This window comes from Rattus norvegicus, chromosome 16 (assembly GCF_036323735.1).
Source record: "Rattus norvegicus strain BN/NHsdMcwi chromosome 16, GRCr8, whole genome shotgun sequence".
Lineage (NCBI taxonomy): Eukaryota > Metazoa > Chordata > Mammalia > Rodentia > Muridae > Rattus > Rattus norvegicus.
The window spans coordinates 43,934,687-43,957,595 of NC_086034.1; the positions used below are offsets into that span (position 1 = coordinate 43,934,687).

A 22,909-nucleotide genomic window follows, 5' to 3' on the forward strand; every position below is an offset into this window, starting at 1 on the left:
CTTACGAATCTGTAGTTATGTCTTTCTTTTCTTTTCTGATTTTGTTAATTTGGATACATTCTCTGTGTCCTCTCGTTAGTCTGGCTAAGGGTTTATGTATCTTGTTGACTTTCTCAAAGAACCAACTTTTGGTTCTGTTGATTCTTTGTATCTTCCTTTTTGTTTCTACTTGGTTGATTTCAGCTGTGAGTTTGATTATTTCCTGCCTTCTACTCCTCCTGGGTGTATTTGCTTCTTTTTGTTCTAGAGCTTTTAGGTGTGCTGTCAAGCTGTTGACATATGCTCTTTCCTGTTTCTTTCTGCAGGCACTCAGAGCTATGAGTTTTCCTCTTAGCACAGCTTTCATTGTGTCCCATAAGTTTGGGTATGTTGTACCTTCATTTTCATTGAATTCTAAAAAGTCTTTAATTTCTCTCTTTATTTCTTCCTTGACCAAGTTATCGTTGAATAGAGCATTGTTCAACTTCCACGTATAAGTGGGCATTCTTCCCTTATTGTTATTGAAGACCAGCTTTAGGCCGTGGTGGTCTGATAGCACGCATGGGATTATTTCTATCTTTCTGTACCTGTTGAGGCCCATTTTTCGACCAATTACATGGTCAATTTTGGAGAAAGTACCATGAGGAGCTGAGAAGAAGGTATATCCTTTTGCTTTAGGATAGAATGTTCTATAAAGATCTGTTAAGTCCATGTGGCTCATGACTTCCCTTAGTCTGTCTATGTCTCTGTTTAATTTCTGTTTCCATGATCTGTCCATTGATGAGAGTGGGGTGTTGAAATCTCCTCCTATTTTTGTGTGAGGTGCAATGTGTGTTTTGAGCTTTAGTAAGGTTTTTTTACGTATGTAGGTGCCCTTGTATTTGGGGTATAGATATTTAGGATTGAGAGTTCATCTTGGTGGATTTTTCCTTTGATGAATATGAAGTGTCCTTCCTTATCATTTTTGATGACTATTAGTTGAAAATTGATTTTATTTGATATTAGAATGGCTACTCCAGCTTGCTTCTTCAGACCATTTGCTTCGAAAGTTGTTTTCCAGCCTTTCACTCTGAGGTAGTGTCTGTCTTTGCCTCTGAGGTGTGTTTCCTGTAGGCAGCAGAATGCAGGGTCCTCGTTGCGTATCCAGTTTGTTAATCTCTGTCTTTTTATTGGGGAGTTGAGGCCATTGATGTTGAGAGATATTAAGGAATAGTGATTATTGCTTCCTGTTATATTCATATTAGGATATGAGGTTATGTTTGTGTGCTTTTCTTCTCTCTGTTTTGTTGCCAAATTGATTAGTGTCTTGCTTCTTCTAGGGTATAGCTTGCCTCCTTTATGTTGGGCTATGTAGAGGGCCGCAATAACATTCGCCACCACTAGATGGCGCTGGCTTCCACTGTGCCCCACGTGGAAGGCCAAGAGAGCCTCCGCCATTACAAGACGGCGTTAGCCTTCACCGCGCCAGCCCACTCCCTTTCAGGAAGTTAACTCTGCGCATGTGCAAGAGTGCCTTCGTGCCAGGTCTTTGCCCACTCTGGGGCGTGCCTTATGAGATCATGGGTAAACAACCAATCAGGTGTGGATGCGCCATGCTAGGGTATATATAAGCGCACCATCTTGGCGCAGCGAGGGTTCTCTTTAAGATTAAAATAAAAGTTTGGTCACAGCAAGGATTTCTATGTACCCGGGTGTTTCTTGCCGGCGAGAGGTCGCACGTGGGATATTTGGTGCCGAAACCCGGAACAAAAAAGCCACATCATCGCTGGCGCCTAGGGGAGCCTCCGTTTCATGGAAGAAATCCAGAAGCTGGGATGTGGGTAAGACTCTGAGAGACTGTGTTTAACCTTGATCTGTTCCACGTCAGTCCTCTGCCGGATGCGGCGAGAGCCTCAATGGTTGTTCTGGCTGCCCTTGGGTTGTTTCTCTTAGCCTTTGAGTTTCTAGTTACCGCCAAACGGTGTCAGAGGTCGAGTGGGAATTGCCCAGCTGTAACAGCAAAGCGGAGAGTGTTGGGGGAAGGGCGAGGCGGCGGAGTGTCAGAAACAGAGGGTAGTGAAAGGTTGCAACGAGAAAAGGATCCTGATCGATCTCAAGCACCAGGCCCCTCTGTGGTCTTACCACCGCCAGAGGCGAAAGGTTGGGGAAAGAACGCCCCGGGTGAGAAGGGAGGAGATAAAAGGAACACAGTATTTTGGGAGAAAAACTTTGTCTTGGTGCTTATAAAAGGTGTAATTAAGCTCCCGCGCCGGCCCGCGGGACGCCACGCCGTCCGTGCGCCGACGCGACAGCTTTGCAGAGTCATACTGATTAGGCTTGATAGAGGCAGACCGCCTGAAAATTTATTCAGGAGAATCAAACAAAAGGACATCTCAGTGCCCGTGCACAGCTTGATGGAGTTAATGTAATTGGGTTGTGAGTAAAAATATTCAGGGCTGTGTTTCACTTCCATACCATTGGCGAATGTCAGTCATGCTGCTCAGATAATATATCTCAGTATCTTACAGGAATTGGGTTTCAACACGTTGGTGGACTAGTCCAGGAATTGAGACAATCCATCGCCCATATTGACTCCACTCGAGTGGATAGTCACCGTGAACACCATCTGGTTTTTTTCCCCTCTTTGTCTATTGTCTGTCCCTGGTGCACCAGGATGTCCCCATGTCTGTCAGTTTATGTCTGTGGTTTTTGTTTCTCATTGTTTAAATGTTTTATGTTTCATGTTCAAAAGAAAAAAATGGTAAAAGCTTTATCTGCTGGTCGTTCACACCTTGATTTGGTTTTAACTCGTTTCAAAAAGGAACAAATGAATAAAAACCAGTTTCAATCAGGCCTTTAGAACCCTGCACCTGTAGCTGGGAACATAGGTCAGCTGGAGAAGCTGCCCTGAAGCTAAGCGTCTGCACGAGCTGATCTTAAAGGCACCAGCAGCTTCTCAGCTTCTTTGGTACAAGAGTTGAGAGCTGTTTCTCTTATAAAAATCCCCGACTTATTATTTGACTCAACAGGTGACAAGGTGCTTCTCTTAAAATCATAGCTAAAAAGGTAAAAATGGTGTTTGGTCTAAATATTAAAGATATGTGTAGCCACTTCAATTTTGTTTCTCATTGGTTTTAAATGTGTAAATATGCTCTACTTGCCTTGGTTATGGACTATTGGCTTTCAAGTTATTGGATATGGTTAAAAAGGTATAACATTGGTAACAAAAAGTTGACATAAAACTAGTAATTTGGATGGAGTCATTTCTAGACAACATGTAGCATGAGCCAACCTAGGGAAACAGGTCTAAATTGAGATAATATTTTTATGGAATTCTTATCCTAGAAACTAGGCTTCTAAAAGAATTTAGGACAATGTTTCTTTGTTGAGGTACTAGAGACTACGCCATCGTGCGTTCATATATAGGAATTGGCAGTCAAACTTTGTATCTGCATTTTGATGCTAATTCCACTGCCCTAAGGACAGCTGCCTAGTCACGTACTCCTTCCAAAGTTGTGGCTGTGTTCTGGTGTTACAAAGAGAACTTAAAACTTAAAGATTGTGATTAAGGATTGCCAGTGTTACATTGACTAACTCAAACTTATTTTTAATTAAGGAAAAATCAAACAGGTAAAGATTGTTACAAGATTTATGAAGGATTGATGAGGTTTTGGAACTTGTGAGAACATTACAGCCAGTTTACTTACTCCAACTGCCATTTCAAGATAGAATTAGAGGATTTATTTTGAGTTTTCATTTCGTGAGCTTGCTTACAGTTTTAGAGAGCCCATAGAGTGATATCATTAAAAATGGCTAATAGCCTTATATTAAGTAATTTTGTTGCTTCTTCAATGTAAGAAGTTAGAACTTTAAATCTTCCAGTGTATATGGAAATTTTTACTACAAACCTTTGCTCTCAAAATGAGCTTTAATATTTGGGGAGTAGCTGTTACACTACTCCAGATAAGAATACTTGAAACTAATTCTAAGCTACTAAGGATATGTGAATTGGCTAAGTACCTCATCCTACCAGAGGACTTAAGTCTTTGTTATGCACATTGGAGATAAAGCTTCAGCTGTGTTAATACAGAGTCATGGACTGGAGTCACAGAAGTATTTTAAAAAGAAACCTGGTAAAACATATCTTATTCCAAACAACAATCAAATTGGTTATTACAAAATACTGATATTTGGCCTATTACTTATACAAATTTTTCAGGCAAAATTGGTAATTTTACTCTTTACATGCTTTTGAACTCCCTGTATATTTGTACATACAACCCATAGGAAATGCTCTTACTGTTTTTATAGGTGGTTCATCTAATGAAAAGGCTACATATATGATTGGATCACTTGTTTATTCTCTTGAGTTTCTGCTGCTTCAGCACAGATTATTAAATTCCATGCTTTAGCCACTGTTTTTAAAATGTTAAAAAATCAAGCTTTCAATTCATATACTGATAGCCAATGTGTGGCTTGTGGTTTACAATTGATTTCAATTACTTAATGCTTTACTAGAGACAGGTTTTCTACTTAAAATCAGAGAGTGATTTCAGTGTAAATTGTCTGACAACTCACTGTCCTTTCAGTGCTCTGGCTCAGACAACTAAACAAAACCATAGACCCAGCTCTTTGAAAATGATAATGGAGTTGATATAAAAAGAGGAAGACTCCATTTGCTTACTTTCTTTCCCCAGCCTCACCCTGCCAGCTCAGGGATTTCTAGTATGACTAATCTGGACAATATTTACAGGATTTGACATTTCTAATTAATGCTTATGTTTAGGTAAATAAAGTTTGTGAGGTGCTAGAGAAATGGCTTAGTGGTTAAGAGCACTAAATACTGTTCCTTTATAGGACATTTAAGAACTCAAACTGGATTGCCTTGACTCCTTAACAAGAGAGGACAATGATACCAGACAGATTGTAGGCCTTACATAGGAACAATTAGTCAAAAAATCTCATTCTTTATATATCCAAAACAATAATGCTGGAGACAATAATTTGGTATACGAGTCAATTTATAAATACAAGGGCTCAGTGTCCTCAATTTAATCCTCGAGGACTTACCTTAATAAATAATATCTTTACTATATCTTTATAAATAAAAAGGGGGAGTTATCCCTGTACGCTAAATAATTCTCCTTTTATTTCAATTTTAAAATTTTAGATGCCAAAGTTTATGGCACCCTACAACTAGGCATACTTCTGCCTAGGTGAAATAGAGAGATCTACATATTGACATGATCCTGTCCAGATATTTTATATGGGGAAGAGGGAATGTTTGTGTTTTTTCTACAGGATGCTACAAGAGTGTGCCAGCTGCCTGAGTGGTTGCTGAGACTTGCTGATCCTGGTTACATGAAGATTCAGCTCTCGTGGTTCTGGTCCCTGGAGTCATTCCTCTGCCCTGAGAGGAAGTTGAAAAATTCCCCTTCACCTTTTGTCATCACAGAGATTTTGCCGTTTGCAGTCAGTGTTACCGCTGCGTGTGTCCCGTCCCAGTATGAGCCTCTGTGCACTGCTGCTTTCTGGAGAAGACTGGACTCCAGCCGTTGCTGCCCCCCTCATTCCCTGGTGACTCTTGCTGCCTTAACTGGTCATTTTACAGACTGTAGCTTCACAGGAATGCCACCTGCGTAAAGCTGCTGTGGACTGGGGAACTCTGCCCTGGTTGTACAGATCTCAGAAATGGTTCCATTGTCTGCTGGTTGTTCCAGAGAAAAATGACTGATCCTGAACTGTCCTGGAAAAGACCTTGACACTTTCGCTGCTATTGTAGCAGCCATTACTGCTGCAGACATTGTGTCTGCAGTGTCTGGAGTTATCCTCCCCCAATCTATTGTTAGACAAGCACAGTGGGTAAACTTTCTGGAGTAGTTACTAACAATTGGGAATTCTAAATTCTATTATAGGAGCGGCTTGACTATGGCCCTTGGTGGTAACAGCTGAGGTGAACCAGATGAGGTGCCCGCTACTTATCGGGAGTGGCTCTGTTTGGTGCAGCCCTATGCTGTGGATTAGTGTTCATGCTATGGTTGGTTTGCTAACTCAGATCTCAACAGAAACGTGACAAGGCCGTTATCACTCAAGCACTTGTGGCCATTGTACAAGGGGCCTCCCCTGGAATTTGGTTATCTATGCTCAGGAATTAGTCGGTATCTGAGTTCTCTGCTCTTGCACCCCATGGATCTGGGGATCCATTGCACTGGGAGGAGAGAGACTCTCTCTCGATATCTGAGTTCTCTGCTCTTACACCCCATGGATCTATGGATCCATTGCACTGGGATGAGAGAGACTCAGTGATCCTTTGATCAGCCCTTGCACATCGCTGAGGTTTCCTCACTGCACGCGATAGGGTGATTATGATTTGTTATAAAATAAATGATTTGTTATAAAATAAATAAATAGGGGGAGATGTAGAGGGCTGCAATAACACTCGCCACCACTAGATGGTGCTGGTTTCCACTACGCCCCACGTGGAAGGCCAAGATAGCCTCCGCCATTACAAGATGGCGCTAGCCTTCACCGTGCCAGCCGACTCCCTTTCAGGAAGTTAACTGTGCGCATGTGCAAGAGTGCCTTCGTGCCAGGTATTTGCCCACTCCGGGGCGTGCCTTATGAGATCATGGGTAAACAACCAATCAGGTGTGGATGCGCCGTGCTAGGGTGTATATAAGCGTGCCATGCTGGCACGGCGAGGCTTCTCTTTAAGATTAAAATAAAAGTTTGGTCACAGAAAGGATTTCTATGTACCTGCGTGTTTCTTGCCGGCGAGAGGTCGCGCGTGGGACAGGGCTTTACCATTTATTATCCTTTGTAGTGCTGGATTTGTAGAAAGATATTGTGTAAATTTGGTTTTGTCATGGAATATCTTGGTTTCTCCATCTATGGTAATTGAGAGTTTTGCAGGATACAGTAACCTGGGCTGGCATTTGTGTTCTCTTAGGGTCTGTATGACATCTGTCCAGGATCTTCTGGCTTTCATAGTTTCTGGCGAAAAGTCTGGTGTGATTCTGATAGGTCTGCCTTTATATGTTACTTGACCTTTTTCCCTTACTGCTTTTAATATTCTTTTTTATTTTGTGCGTTTGGTGTTTTGACTATTATGTGATGGGAGGTGTTTCTTTTCTGGTCCAATCTATTGGAGTTTTGGAGGCTTCTGGTATGCCTATGGGTATCTCTTTTTATAGGTTAGGGAAGTTTTCTTCTATGATTTTGTTGAAGATATTTACTGGTCTTTTGAGCTAGGAGTCTTCACTCTCTTCTATACCTATTATCCTTAGGTTTGATCTTCTCATTGAGTCCTGGATTTCCTGTATGTTTTGGACCAGTAGCTTTTTCCGCTTTACATTATCTTTGACAGTTGAGTCAATGATTTCTATGGAATCTTCTGCTCCTGAGATTCTCTCTTCCATCTCTTGTATTCTGTTGGTGAAGCTCGTATCTACAGCTCCTTGTCTCTTCTTTTGGTTTTCTATATCCAGGGTTGTTTCCATGTGTTCTTTCTTGATTGCTTCTATGTCCATTTTTAATTCCTTCAACTGTTTGATTGTGTTTTCCTGGAATTCTTTCAGGGATTTTTGTGACTCCTCTCTATGGGCTTCTACTTGTTTATTTATGTTTTCCTGGAATTCTTTTAGGGATTTTTGTGATTCCTCTCTGTATGCTTCTACTTTTTCTCTAAGGGAGTTCTTCATGTCTTTCTTGAAGTCCTCCAGCATCATGATCAAATATGATTTTGAAACTAGATCTTGCTTTTCTGGTGTGTTTGGATAATCCGTGTTTGCTTTGGTGGGAGAATTTGGCTCCGATGATGCCATGTACTCTTGGTTTCTGTTGCTTGGGTTCCTGAGCTTGCCTCTCGCCATCAGATTATCTCTAGTGTTACTTTGTTCTGCTATTTCTGACAGTGGTTAGACTATCCTATAAGCCTGTGTTTCAGGAGTGCTGTAGACCTGTTTTACTGTTTTCTTTCAGCCAGTTATGGGGACAGAGTGTTCTGCTTTCAGGCGTGTAGTTTTTCCTATCTACAGGTCTTCAGCTGTTCCTGTGGGCCTGTGTCTTGAGTTCACCAGGCAGGTCGCTTGGAGCAGAAAAGTTGGTCTTACCTGTGGTCCCGAGGCTCAAGTTTGCTCGTTGGGTGTTGCTTATGAGCTCTCTGTGGCGGCAACAACCAGGAAGATCTGAGCCACCCTTTCCGGGAGCTTCCGTGCACCAGGGTTCCAGGTGGCGTTTGGTGTTTTCCTCTGGAATCAGTAATGTGTGTAGAGTGTAGTCTCTTCTGGTTTCCCAGGCGTGTGTACCTCTCTGAAGGTTTAGCTTTCCCTCCCATGGGATTTGGGTGCAGAGAACTGTTTATCTGGTCGGTCCCTTCAGGTTCCGGCGGTGTCTCAGAGGCAGTGGACCGGCTGCTCCTGGGCCCTCCTCTGCGGGAACCCAGAGACCGTATACAGTTTCCTCTTGGGCCAGGGATGTGGGCAGGGGTGGGCAGTGTTGGTGGTCTCTTCCGCTCTGCAGCCTCAGGAGTGCCCACCTGACCAGGCGGTGAGGGCTCTCTCCCAAGGGGTTTTGGAGCAGAGAGCTGCTGCGGGCAGGGATCTGCAGGTTTGGGACTCCCGGTAAATACCGGAAGTGACCGGTCCTAGAGGAATTTTGCCTCTGTGTGTCCTGAGTTCACCAGGCAGGTCGCTTGCAGCAGAAAAGTCTGTCTCACCTGTGGTCCCGATGCTCAAGTTTGCTCATGGGGTGTTGCTTATGACCTCTCCGCGGCCGCAGCCCAGAATAAAATTTTATTAGTGAATGTGTGAACTCAGAACAAATAGAATCTCAGCTTTTAATGAGGAATATACAGACTTGCCACTCATAAAGAACTCCCATCACAGTGAACTATGTATGTTTCATCATGCTTTTTTTTTTTTTTTTGGTTCTTTTTTTTTTTTTTTTTTTTTTTTCGGAGCTGGGGACCGAACCCAGGGCCTTGCGCTTCCTAGGTAAGCGCTCTACCACTGAGCTAAATCCCCAGCCCCTATCATGCTTTTAACATGCTGATAACATTCTGTAATTTTCCTCTTCTGCATTTTCCACAGCATCTGGTGCAGTTATCAGTAATATTAGGTCTTCAAGATAGGTTTCTCAAAATGGTAGAGCTGATAGTGGCATTTTAGGGTGAGGGTATTAGTTCAACCAGGCCATATTTTTACTCGGAGACTTGGTTTTCTTTTTCTTTTTTTTTTCTTTTTTTTCCTTTTTTTTTCTATCTTTATTAACTTGAGTATTTCTTATACATATTTCGATTGTTATTCCCCTTCCCGGTTTCCGGGCCAAAATACACCTAGCCCCTCCCACTCCCCTTCTGTATGGGTGTTCCACTCCCCATCCTCCCCCCATTACCACCAGACCCCCAACAATCTCGTTCACTGGGGGTTCAGTCTTGGCAGGACCAAGGGTTTCCCCTTCCACTGGTGCTCTTACTAGGCTATTCATTGCTACCTATGAAGTTGGATCACAGGGTCACTCCATGTATAGTCTTTGGGTAGTGGCTTAGTCCTGGAAGCTATGGTTGGTTGGCATTGTTGTTTATATGGGGTCTCAATCCCCTTCAAGCTCTTTCAGTCCTTTCTCTGATTCCTTCAACGGGGGTCCCATTCTTAGTTCAGAGGTTTGCTGCTGGCATTCGCCTATGTGTTTGCTGTATTCCAGCTGTGTCTCTCAGGAGAGATCTACATCCAGTTCCTGTCGGCCTGCACTTCCTTGCTTCATCCATCTTATCTAATTGGGTGGCTGTATTTGTATGGGCCACATGTGGGGCAGGCTCTGAATGGGTGTTCCTTCAGTCTCTGTTTTAATCTTTGCCTCCCTATTCCCTGCCAAGGGTATTCTTGTTCCCCTTTTAAAGAAGGAGTGAAGCATTCACATTTTGTTCATCCCTCTTGAGTTTCATGTGTTCTGTGCATCTAAGGCAATTCAAGTATTTGGGCTAATAGCCACTTATCAATGAGTTCATACCATGTGTGTTTTTCTTTGATTGTGTTACCTCACTCAGGATATTTTTCAGTTCCATCCATTTGCCTATGAATTTCATAAAATGATTGTTTTTGATAGCTGAGTAATATTCCATTGTGTACATGTACCACATTTCTGTATCCATTCCTCTGTTGAAGGGCATCTGGGTTCTTTCCAGCTTCTGGCTGTTATAAATAAGACTGCTATGAACAGAGTGGAGCATGTGTCTTTGTTATATGTTGGGGCATCTTTTGGGTATATGCCCAAGAGAGGTATAGCTGGGTCCTCAGGTAGTTCAATGTCCAATATTCTGAGAAACCTCCAGACTGATTTCCAGAATGGTTGTACCAGTCTGCAATCCCACCAACAATGGAGGAGTTTTCCTCTTTCTCCACATCCTTGTCAGCATTTGCTGTCACCTGAGTTTTTTATCTTAGCCATTCTCACTATTGTTAGGTGAAATCTCAGGGTTGTTTTGATTTGCATTTCCCTTATGACTAAAGATATTTAACATTTCTATAGGTGTTTCTCAGCCGTTTGGTATTCCTCAGCTGTGAATTCTTTGTTTAGCTCTGAACCCCATCTTTTAATAGGGTTATTTGTCTCCCTGAAGTCTAACTTCTTGAGTTCTTTGTATATTTTGGATATAAGGCCTCTATCTGTTGTAGGATTGGTAAAGATCTTTTCCCAATCTGTTGGTTGCCGTTTTGTCCTAACCACAGTGTCCTTTGCCTTACAGAAGCTTTGCAGTTTTATGAGATCCCATTTGTCGATTCTTGATCTTAGAGCATAAGCCATTGGTGTTTTGTTCAGGAAATTTTCTCCAGTGCCCATGTGTTTGAGATGCTTCCCCACTTTTTCTTCTGGGTCATCTGAGACTATAGAAGTGGTACATCTCTACCTCATGAATATATCGATCATATTTGAACTTCCTAGATCCGTATAGTAGATAATGGCCTGGCATTCATCTCTCAAGTCATCCAGCTATTGTCAAGAGCTCTGGTATCTTCATGATCCTTATAGCCCTCAGTCCTCAGAAAGGTAGACAAGAGTCATGGGCAGAAATTGCCTTCTTTCCTTCCTTGGAGTTAATTCTTACCTCTCCCACTATTACCTCTAACACATGGCATGCCTGGGCCCCCTCTCCCCTCAGCAACTTTGTACTGCTATCTTGTTCTAGGAAATTGACCTCCTCTAGACCCAAGCCCAGTCTATGATTATTTACCTCCTCTTACTCTCTTCACTCAGCTGACCCTATCACCCAGACCACACTACCGAGGAACTAAGTTGATCCAAAAGTCTCTCACTCACATGCTGTGTACCCAGGATGGATGCCTCCATAGCTTGGTACTCTCACTATACCAATAGTGCTAAGCTTCATAGATTCAAAGACATGGATCTATCTGTGACAGCACAGATAGACCCTGGATCCCTTCTCCAATTAAGAACTTCTGTCAATAGATGGGATTACTAAAGCTAAGAATCTCTTGCTTGCTCCTATAATGGCTATTCTTGGTTGGCCAGTTGGACTACTAGATCCAGAACTAGCTAAAACCCCATTGACTGGGTATACCTATAAGAGGTTTTCTTAAATCACTTGAAAGGGGCAGACCCAATTTTAAATCCCCCAAATTTAAGGTGGTAAGATATAAATCTATTCCAGGTCTTTTTGAAATTGCCTTCCAATCTCTTTAATCTGGGTTACATTTTCTGCAGGCAGCCTGAATAAAGAACATGGAAGGAGGAAGCTTTCTCTCTTTGCCTGCTTGCTGTTGGCTCTCCCTGGCAAGTCCTTTCTTCACTAGCATTAAAGCCTACTTTTACTTACTAACGTTTCTGGCATGTCCTGAAGTTCAGCCAGGTCCCTCTCACCAGGGCCTGGCTTTCCCAGGAGCCTTGGTTTGCTGAGAAACAACTATCTGAAGCATTCTGAGCAAATCCCTAACAGCTGCCTGAACATTCTTGACCAGAGGAGTCACACTTGAACACTCCTGACCCTAAAAGCAGTTGGCACCTGAATGCTTCTGATCAGTCTCCAGAGTTTCTATGGTTACCCACCTGTCTAGTCCAATTTGAATCCTTCCATCGAATTTGCCCCTGTGGAATCTAACAACCTATCCTCTTTCTTCTCCATAGAGTTCTGTGTTCATTGGTTTCTTGATGCACTTACTTACAAGCTAACTATTTGTTGAATCACACATAGAGATACTGCAATACTTTCTAGCTGAATTATGGTTAAGACACCAAGTTAAGTTATTTATTATTTAAATACATCCAAGACTGGGTGTGTCATTATATACCCAGATTGTGGTAGACATTAATGACATGACTTCTTCAAAGCTACTTCCTCCGTGTCTTTCATTGTTTCTTCCACATTTATCATAGGTTTTGCAGTGGCATCACAAGGTTTTCCATTTTGCTTCACATGGATTTCTCTATGTGGTTGGACATCATTGCCTGATTTTGCTGGGATAATTAAAGTAACAAGGAATTAATTCATGGTTATGAAATATCTATAACACTAAAACTGTCTCTCTAATATTCATGATGACAATAGTCTGAAATTAATGAATTAATAAACACAGTGTTTAAATCATACATCTCCTGTGTGTGTGTGTGTGTGTGTGTGTGTGTGTGTGTGTGTGTGTGTGTGTGTGTTACCTCCTCCAAAATTTATCAGCAATGCCTAAAAATATCCAGGGTTTATTTTGGTGCATTTGATATGACTCATGTATTTTTAGATATTGCTTCAGAAGGCAGCTGAGCAAACAGATACAATTTGGTACTTAGTTTTGGCAAATATGCATGGCTCATAACACAGTTTATAGAGGTCTGATTACTCTGTCATCCATTCTGGGTGCCTAGACTCCAGGTCATTCAATTCTAATATGATGGGCCAGTGGCAACTAAGAAATCTGCCTTTGTGGTTCCTTCAGATAAGATTTAGACAAATAAATACAGGAACTTGAGAGTGTAACTTTTTAGAGTAATAGCTTGGTTTTAGTGTTACTTGGGATTTGTATTCCAGAGAACAGCCTGTAACTTCAGTGAGATTATAACCAAACCCAAATAGCAAAGTTCTTGGACTATAGTATCTGTTTCTCCTCTTTTTATGAACTTTCAGCTTCTCTGACTTGAAGAAATAGTTTGTATTATTTTCATAAAAAAACAACTGAACTGGAATTACTTGAGTAAAAACAATAAAATGTTTAAAATAGCATATATATATATATATATTACCCAAATCAAACAATAAAATGTTTAAAATAGTACACACACACACACACACACACACACACACACATATATATATATATATATTTACCCAAATCAAATTTACACCATTCCTTGTGTGGCTAGAGTAAGAATCTAAGTAGCTAGAGCAGGATTGAGAAATGTAAAGAGAGTTATTGTGTGTTCAACATCCCATTCAAATTGGCCTTATCTGGATCCTTCCTCAAACCCATAAGGATTTTGAAAAGACCATCTAGAGAGTCACTAATAGGAACACTGGAGGAAGACATGAGGATGGATATGTAGCAGTTCATTTGGAAATGAACAGCCAACAGTCATTCTCCATTAAGTGCTTTCTGAAGGAATGAGAACAGGATGTTTGCATTCCCTGATTTATCTTATGTTTTACTTTCTGATTAATTTGTTTAAACACAGCATTTCACTATGTAGTTCGAGCTGGCCTAAAACTGACTCCTTCTGCCTCCACCTGACAAGTGATGGACTTAAAAACATACAGAAATCACCTTGCCTAGTTTGGTATTCAGTTTTTCTAAATGCCCAGGTGATCTTTTAGAGTGACACAAAGTAAATAACCATAATCAGACATATCCTTTGGCAAATCCATTACAATTAAGGCTTTGGGTTTTTTGTTTTGTTTTGTTGCAGTTTACTCAGTGTTAGGTTGTCTTAGTTAGGGTTCCTCTTGTAATAAAATGACAGAGCAACTCAGGTAGAAAAGGGCTTATTTTGTTCGCAGTTCCATATATCAGCTCATCAATAGTAAGAGCAGGAACTTAAGCAGAGCAGGAACCTAGAGGCAGGAGCTGAGGTCATGGAGAGTGCTGCTTACTGCCTTGCTGTCATGGCTTGCTCAGACTGATTTCTTATAGAACCCAGGATCACCAGCCCAGGGATGGCACCACCTACAATGGGCGGGGCCTTCCCCCATCAATCACTAATTAACAAAATGCCTTTCAGGCTTGCCTATAACCCAATCTTACTGAGTTATTTTCTCAAATTGAGGCTCCTTTCTCTCTGATGACAAGTAGGCTTTGTCAAGTTGACATAAAACTAGCACAGCATAGGCCCTGTTGTAAATTTTAATTAACAAATTAATTAACATGTGTGTACCACTGTGGGAATGTGGAGGCCCAAGAGTTTGTATGCTGCCTCTCTTTCTTACACAGGAAGGAAACAATGCTGAGAATCCACTGCTCCCTTCTACCATTTCCCATCCCTAGTCAGATCCAACAGCCATAAGGAAAAAGAAACAAGTAGATGAGGATGGAGCCAAACTCCCCTCGTGGTCTTCTTCCTATTCTAGAATTCTTTCCAATTCCTCTTTGCAATTTTGTACTGTTACTACTGACAGCCCTCCCAAGCCTTCACAACAATTCTCAACCACATGTAGGAGGCTTGGACAAGTGGAAAGACAGAGACATTTCTAGAATCCAAAGAGAAACTCTGGATGATTTTTGAAGAAGCATCATTAGAAATGTCTGCTGAATTCTAACATACTAAATGTTGTTTCAGTAGATGATGAGTTAGGGGGATTGATGGGCAGCCTCATGTGTGGATATTACAATCTGGGTTCTGAAGAATACTTGTTCTACAAGGACATTAAACAAAGCAAAAATGAATAAAAATAATAACATGAGTTTTATAAAGGATTGAAATGTTTTAAAAATTACAGTGCATATTAGTATATTAAAAGCTTCCAGAGGTCATAATTCTTTTCCAATAGATCTATTGAGAATTCTCTATCATTCTGAACAAGGAATATCTCCTACCTATTAAAATTTAACACTTAAAGGAACTTGTTCCAACACAAATAAGTATGTTCTATTATGAATTTGCTAATACTTTAGAGTTGTCTGATATAGAATACTTGGTAAATGAATGTTCAAGAGAGCATTATCTTTTAGGTGAAATATGCAAAAATGTCATTCGTTGTAGCCAGGTATAGTGCTAAGTGTTTATAACACTGACATTCAGAAAGCTGAGGCAGGAAGATAGCTATGAATAAAGGGCCATCCTGGGCTAAAAAACAGGACGGTGTCTCAAAACAAAAACAAAACAAAAATTAAATTAAAAAAAGGAAGAAGAACCACTACCTTGGGTTGGGGGCAATTAACCTCCCCTGCAAAGTAAAAGAAGTTACAAGTAGGCAGAAAGCAAGGTGGGCAAGCATGTCTGCCCTGTGTAGCGTATCATAACAAAAACCTTGAATTTAATTACATGTTCTTATATCTAGAAAAACTGTTTTGATTTTTCCAGCCATCAAAAATGTAGGAAAAAAAAAGAAAGAAAAAGGCTTTCTTAACTGATTAGCTATACAATAGCTGGGAACGGGCTAACCTTGTTCTCATGGAGTGTGGTTTGTTGTAATTCAGAGGTTTCTGTGATGACAAGATAAGTGTCCCCTTGTCATTCTGCTTCTGGGAAGCTCAGATCTCCAAATATCTTCCAGTCTCCTCCAGATTGGTCATTACCCAGCCTTGGGTAATAAATTTTGAATTTGGTGAAGCATCTCTTACTTCAGGCACATGCACTTGAGGATATATGAGAACTCAGATGGTTTGTGTAATGTGCACTGGGGAAGAAGACCTTTGACTATGTCACTCTACTTGTCAAGAAGTAAGGGAACACTAAGTTAATACCTGGTTGTAAGGTGAAGTTTCAACCCAAAAGTTTAATTTATTCTAAAACATTAAAGGAACATTCTTAAAAGCTCAGCAGACAAAAACCTTAATACCAAAACTTACATAAAGACGACACAGCTCTTTCCTTTGAAACTTTTGATTTGTATTTGTGCTTATAGCTATGGGCAGGAAGATGGCCAACTGTGATTTCTCCCACTGTTGGTTTGATATCAAACCACCCTATAAAAAAGCAAACACCAGAGGCATTTTTTAAAAATTCATAACAATTAAGAGTCCCATGCTGGGAAATTTAACTGGGATCCTCTGGAAGATCAGCCAGTGCCCTTAACTGCTAAACCACATCTCTCTATTCCTGCCCCACTGGTCATTTTTGATGAGCAAAGTAGTCACTGTACTTTAAAATATTACTTTTAAAGTAGTATCTTAAAAGTATGTTTCTGTAATTTCTTTTTTGTTGCTTATATTTGTTTATTTGAATGTATGTGGGTATGGGGGTGGTGAAGCTTGTGAGTATCATGGAAATCAGAGAAAGACTTACAGGAGTCAACCCTCTCCTTGTGGATCAAGCCCAGGTCATCATGCTTTGTGGTATACTTCCTTTCCCACTGAGACTTCTAGGTGGCCCCTTGTGTTTTAATATGGTTCTATTCAAGGTCTTCCATTAAAAGATAAGCCACAAGTGTACTTCATTCCAACAACCTTATGGGAGAATAAATACACCTGAAGCATCATTACACAGCTCAAAATAATTCACACAGTGCCAGTACCTAAGCCCTCCACTGCTGCCTAGAGTATCCTACGAGGACATTGAGGGAAGGTAGTTTTACCTATTTCTGTTAGTCATGTAAATAAATTATACAGCATCTATTTTGTTTTGCAGACATGTATTTGCTTCTGTGACAATATTATTTTCCCGTTTTTCAAATTTATTTTAAATTTATCTTGTAAGTTGTAGCACTTGAGCATTTTCTCTTTCCCTCTTAAGGCCCTGTCCATCCTTGTAGCTTACCTTACAGCAAGTTTACCCACTCATCACTCATGCTTTCAGAGGAAAAACTAACAAATCCACGCATCAGCAGCATCCTGTAACTATAACTATCGCTATCAAATGAATTGGGAACAGATTTTTAAAAACAAAACAAAACTTACAATCAAAAGTACCAGAAATCAAGGTGAGCCCACTGGAATGGCTCAGCAGGTTTAAAGGTACAGGTGGAGGGAGAGAACTAATTTCACTGTTTTCCCCTGACCATGTGTGGTGTGGTCTGCACAGAACCCTAACACATAGAGTCGGGAGCCATTTTGCCTGCTGCTGCGAAAGCCTACCTGTCAGGCAGAGTCAAGTCAGGCTAGGGTCTACTGGCAGGTTTCTTGACCTGCTGATTCGTGGAACCATAAAAGGAGATACACTTGGAGCTCAAGGAGGTGTGGGGTGTGTGTGTGTGGGGGTGTTGGAAGGTTGGGGTTAGAGGATGTGGGGGTGGTGGGGGTGCTGAATGTTCTGTTAATCTTGAAGGAACAGGAGGAATAAGGAGGCCTCTGGATAGGTACAGATGTGGAATGTATGCCAGCCATTGTGTCTGATGGCTTGTGACTTTGTTTCCCACGATACTGTATACAAAACCTGAGAGAGTTAAACTGGGGGCTGCCGCAGTACTGACCAGACAGACCTTTTGATTTCTAACCTTTATCTCTGAGTCTTCTCTTCTGTCTTTCCTATAATCATCCTCATTCCCCACCTTAGAGAACTGTTTGACTTTGTACTGGCTGGAATGGTACACACACACACACACACACACACACTCACTCACTCACATACTCGTAAAATAAACGAATATGAATCACCATAGAAGACTTGAGTATTGATTATTTAAAGAGGGAGAAAAGTGATCATGAATGTATGAAGGTATGTTCAACAGAAAACAATATAGAGGAATAAAGATGGACCTTTAAATGAAATAAAACATTCAATAGAGGCTGGTTGTTTCTGCTGGGATGTGGAGATTCCTGTCTTGTGAACATAGCTGTTGTTTCTATTTGGTTGTTTTGTCTTTTTTAATTTGCCTGTTTTTGAGAGGGAGAGAAGAAACGTATGGAGTTGAAAGTTAAAAGGGTAGGGAGGATCTGGGAGGGGAGGGGGGAAACTGCAATCAGGATATAGTATATGAAAAGAACCATTTTCAAAATACTGGAGGGAAGAGGAGGAGGAACTGGGAGTAGTGGGGAGAAAGGGGAACTGTATCAGAATATGTTGTAAGAAAAAAATATTTTTTAGTAGATGAAAAAGGAGAAGAGTTTCTCTGAAAAACAACAAAACTGAAGAAACCCACTTAGAAAAAGAAAAGTATTTTATAAGGCATGGAGATAAAACTAAATAGACTTGGCTAGAATACATAAGGCCCCTGGACTTAATCATTCATACAACACACTCACAATATTCAAACACAAGTGTTTATATGTGTGGCTAAAACTGAGAATGACATGAGAGTACACATAGCTTAACTCTTAATGGAGGAAACTTTCCAACAAAAGCAGGAAGGCATTGGTTTCCGTGGATAGAGGGTGCGGTGAGCTCAATCAAGAAGGGGAAGGTGTTGGCAATACTCCATTTCTTAAACTCCATCAAAATGTGCAAGTGTTTAACCCCATCAGCAGCTTTTAAAATTATCCATGTATGATATACATGGATGTGTGACCCATTTTGCAGCAAAACTGTAATGTTTAAAACATACACATTTTGAATATGAAATTCTGTCAAAGCATCAATGCCTCATATTTTTTCGTTTGCTCACAAATTCATGAATAGGGCCAGAGATCATAACAAAGAAGAGAAGTCTGGAAGTCTGGAAAATGAGCACAGTTAAGGGTAGACAAAACCCCACACCTCACTCACATGTGGGCTATCCAAATAACCCAAATGTAAGGAAGAATTCAAGGTGCAGTATTCTACCTTCTAGATACCAGAGAGAAAATGGCTCTTTCCTTTAGAAAATATAGTTCAAAGCAAGAAACATTCTAACGGTATTTCTTGGATTGTTGGTATGCTACAGAAACGCTCAGTTTTCTATGTGTGAAATACGGGGAGTAGATAAATGATTAACATTTTTAAAAGAGGCAAAAGGGGAGCTAATGATAAGTACAGAATACCACTTTCATTTACTTTGTCATCTGCCTGGGACAACTGATGGGCAGTATGACAATAGTTTAAGTTGACCTAACAATTATTTGGGCGAGCCTTTGGAAACCTGCCCTTCCATCCTCATAGCAATATAATGTGGATAAAAAGATCTCTGACCATTTTCTTCCCAACAGCATTCAGAGTCAATCATAAGAATCTAAGCTTTTCCCAACAGCTTAAGGACCATGTCAATGTTAGTCAAATGTTCCTGCTCTGGAAGTTATAGTCGACTTGTGTTTGCCACAAAAGTTTAATTAGTAGGCTGACAAGTTTTTTTTTTCTTAAAATCAGTGTCTATCCCTATGTAATGTGAGCTTCTACAAAAAGAAATGAACTGAAAAGTAATCCACTCCAGTGATAATAAATCATTTTATTGCATGATTTTCTCTCATTTCAACTTGGGAACAGCCTTGCTGATTTCAAAGACACTCACCTTTCTCCAGGGAAGGCTTACCTGGATTCAATTTTCTGCTTAATTTTCTTTGCAGCATTTGCAAAAGGAAGAGGAATTCTATCTTGAGTTCATTGCTGAGAATATTAGGATTGCTTAGTAGTTCCGATAACCTAATGTTATTTTTAATAGACTTTGATACTGTACTCCTGGGAACCAGGGGCAAACGCATCTGATAACTATAGTCTGTGAAATTAGCAAAATCATCCTGGATGCTTCTAATTCTGCAAATAAGAAACAAAATATTGTTGGCAAACTGTGTCTTAGTAGCGAGCTTTCTCTCATCAAAAGTTTACATTAAATTATGTTGTTAGAAGATCTCAAACGACTTACTCTTGATGGGTGAGTAAAGTGTAAATCTCCTGAATCAGTATTTCAGGCACCCCAGCCTTACAGTGAATTGTTCCATGGATGAGTTCTTTAGGTAGTTTAAATTTTTTTTTCGCTAGAAACTTTAACAATAGAAAGAAAATATTTCACCATCGGAAGTTCTAGAAAAGTAATTAAATGCTTTGAATTTACTTTAACCCACTCTTTTCTCTTTTGGACTAATTTTTATGTTAATTATCAACATTCACTTTTGTCCTTCAAGACAGCTACTATTATACACCACATTGATTGTCATATACTAAATTTCATGGTTTATTTATAGTTTTGTAATATAAACAACTGGAATTTCAGTAATCAGTTATATCCTAGACTTGACATAGCCTCTCTCTGTCTCTATCTCTGTCTCTCTCTTTCACTCTCTCTCTCTCTCTCTCTCTCTCTCTCTCTCTCTCTCACACACACACACACACACACACACACACACACACACAGAGAGAGAGAGAGAGAGAGAGAGAGAGAGAGAGAGAGAGAGAGTACTTTCTAAAACAAACTTCACAGTAAACTCTTGTTAATTTGGTGCCTTACCTTCTCTATTTGTGCCCAGTTATCCAATTTGACTTTCAAGGAAGTACCATTTTCAAAGGATGATAATCGAAGGTCCCAGGGGTAATATATACAGAATATCTCTGCAACTAGGTAGCCATTTGAAAAATCCCTGATACATAATAAGGAAATGGGGAGGGGAGTGTAGTTAAGATAATTACATAATTAATGGTTGATGCATTATATGGACAAAATATCTGGAAAAACTTGTATTGGTTCATTTCTCCGAGAGTGGGAAAGCAGTTTGCTAAACTTACTGTCTATGGCTTTGGTGTTCTTTTAATGACTCCTCCTAAGTATTAGATTTAACAATGTTGCCAAGTGATTAAAATGTTTATTGAAAGTTTCACGGATGTTTGGAAAACCCAATATTGGCATTATTAGCTTTCCTGCAAAACATCTATGGTTTTCATTTTTATGGAATTTTTGTTTACATTCTATAGTAACAGCCAGTTTCATTCACCATAGTTTCCGTTAAACGGCAGCTTTCAAAAATCTCAGTTAACTAGAAACGTTTTCTGAAGGAGGGTAAACTGATCCTATGATCAAAGCAAAAAAAAAAAAAAAAAAAAACTTGTCTTATGTAATTATCAAAGCATTCCAGATTAGCTTAACTCTACAATTCAATGATCAGTCGAAAGAAATCAATGAAAAAAATGTTACATGCTTTTCTGGAGCTTCTTGTCTTGATATGTGTACCTTGTGGCATGAGTGAACAGGAGGTTGGATGGGCAAGATATCTCCATGAGGAGCAAAAGCAAGGCCAAAGCGGCTAATTCCAGGCTTAGGGGAGCCTGAACTGAGAGCCATAGGTGGCCTGGGGGAGGGTGAGACCTGGGGAGGAGAGGCTGAATCACTTGGTCCTGTCTGGCTTCAGCACCTGGTAACATTCCTCGGGAAGAAGCTGAGATCCAGGCCCTGCAGCCAGCGCAGGACGGAAGGACACAGGCGGGAGCTCCTCGGGGGATGTGGATACACCAGACATTTCTTAGGCTTCCTTGCGGCGGGAACTGCTGGTGGTGTAGGTAAGGTTGTCTTGGATGATTCTGCCGCCGGCAGTGGTAAACTCTCCTCTGCCCGGCCGGCGGCAGCCATGATGCTTTGTGGGTTTCTATGGCAACAGACCAGCTGTGCGCTGATAGGGGTGGGGGACCGAAACTTTAGCGTCGAGGGGCGGGGCTTCGGCTCCCCAAGAAGGCTCTGTGTTAGCAGGGTTGAAGACACAGTTTTAAGTGCAAATTGTTGGCTTCACTTGCACTATGTTGAGAAATATTTCTTTTTGTATTCCGGTTCGCAAATTTTATATTGTATGTATTATGGTCTGCAGGCCAAAGGCTGTTCAGTAAAACATTTTGAAGAGAAATGTAAGAAAGCTCTAGAAGACAGTAAAAGTTGTTTTTTTTTTTGGGGGGGGGGGGGGTTGGTCATAGGAGATAGAACTAGAAAGCACAGAAAGCTTGTTTTAAGAAGAAAACAAAACTTTAAACCTTATATCTATTACATAAAATGTACATTAAAAGTGTAATTCTTAAAGAGTAGATATGAAAGAGAACAAATGAAGTAGTATGTTTTCTCTTTGCCAAGTGATGTCTTATCAATGACTCATTCCTTTAATGACTGCTTTTAAGAAACTATCTTAAGCTATGGACCTTTACTGTCAACTGTTGTAGTTCTTACTTTCAAAGGTGATTCTCTCTATCATATTAGATAACACTGATATGGGCTTTCTACTGTGGGAAGTCCTTAGGATGTACAGATATAGTTATATAAGAGAAAAAAAATCACCTACTCTTGTGGGTTGGTGTCTATATGCAGGTGAAGGCAGGCACAAGATAAGGCAAAGCCTGTGATTGGGCAGTGAAAAAGAAAGGTGGGTGGGGAATTTTGGAGATGAGCTAGAGAATACAGAGAGGAGGAGAAGGAAGATGGAGGAAGAGAAGGATGACCCAGATCCGTGTGGCTTTAAATAGCCACAGGTAGTTATGAATATCTTAAAAGGGATGGAAAGGGGTTGGGGATTTAGCTCAGTGGTAGAGCGCTTGCCTAGGAAGCGCAAGGCCCTGGGTTCGATCCCCAGCTCCGAAAAAAAGAACCAAAAAATAAAAAATAAAAGGGATGGAAAATTACAGGACAATTTGTCTTCTCTAGGTGGACGGTTTATGTTAATATCAGTTGGCTCTGAGTTTATTGTGTGGATGTTTCATGGGGTGAGAATTTACTGATATAAATCTGATTGATAACTTACAAGCCTCTAGAGTTTTTATTTTGTCAGGTTATTGAGATTTATGACAGCTAACCGAGAGATGGGCAGTCATTGTGTGGGGCTGGTGTGGCAGTGACCTGCCCTGGAAACATGGCGAGTTTGGCTGACTGAGATGGGAACACCTTGCTGATGCCATGTGGTCCAACAGTGCCAGCACTAATGTGAGATGGTGTTCATTTCTTTTATTATTTCCTTCTACATTCACTGACAAGTGCTTCCATGCT

General features: G+C 40.6%; 1 protein-coding gene across 3 annotated transcripts; it reads right to left on the bottom strand.

Annotated features, from left to right (window-relative positions):
* Positions 1 to 12,192: 12,192 nt before the first annotated feature.
* On the bottom strand, positions 12,193 to 21,582 carry Spata4 (spermatogenesis associated 4). 3 transcript variants are annotated; one of them, XM_006253095.5, is made up of 6 exons: positions 21,303 to 21,582; positions 20,405 to 20,534; positions 19,823 to 19,941; positions 19,493 to 19,713; positions 15,963 to 16,079; positions 12,193 to 12,429 (listed from the first exon to the last, which is right to left on the bottom strand). In XM_006253095.5, the coding sequence occupies exons 1-6, from the start codon at positions 21,515 to 21,517 to the stop codon at positions 12,281 to 12,283; spliced, it is 951 nt and encodes a 316-aa protein (XP_006253157.1). In that variant the 5' UTR covers positions 21,518 to 21,582; the 3' UTR covers positions 12,193 to 12,280. The 3 variants fall into 3 exon arrangements, with proteins under 3 accessions (XP_006253157.1, XP_038950433.1, NP_001002852.1); NM_001002852.1 differs by having other exon boundaries at positions 12,195 to 12,429; positions 19,472 to 19,713; positions 21,303 to 21,545; XM_039094505.2 differs by lacking the exon at positions 20,405 to 20,534 and having other exon boundaries at positions 21,303 to 21,558.
* Positions 21,583 to 22,909: the final 1,327 nt, after the last annotated feature.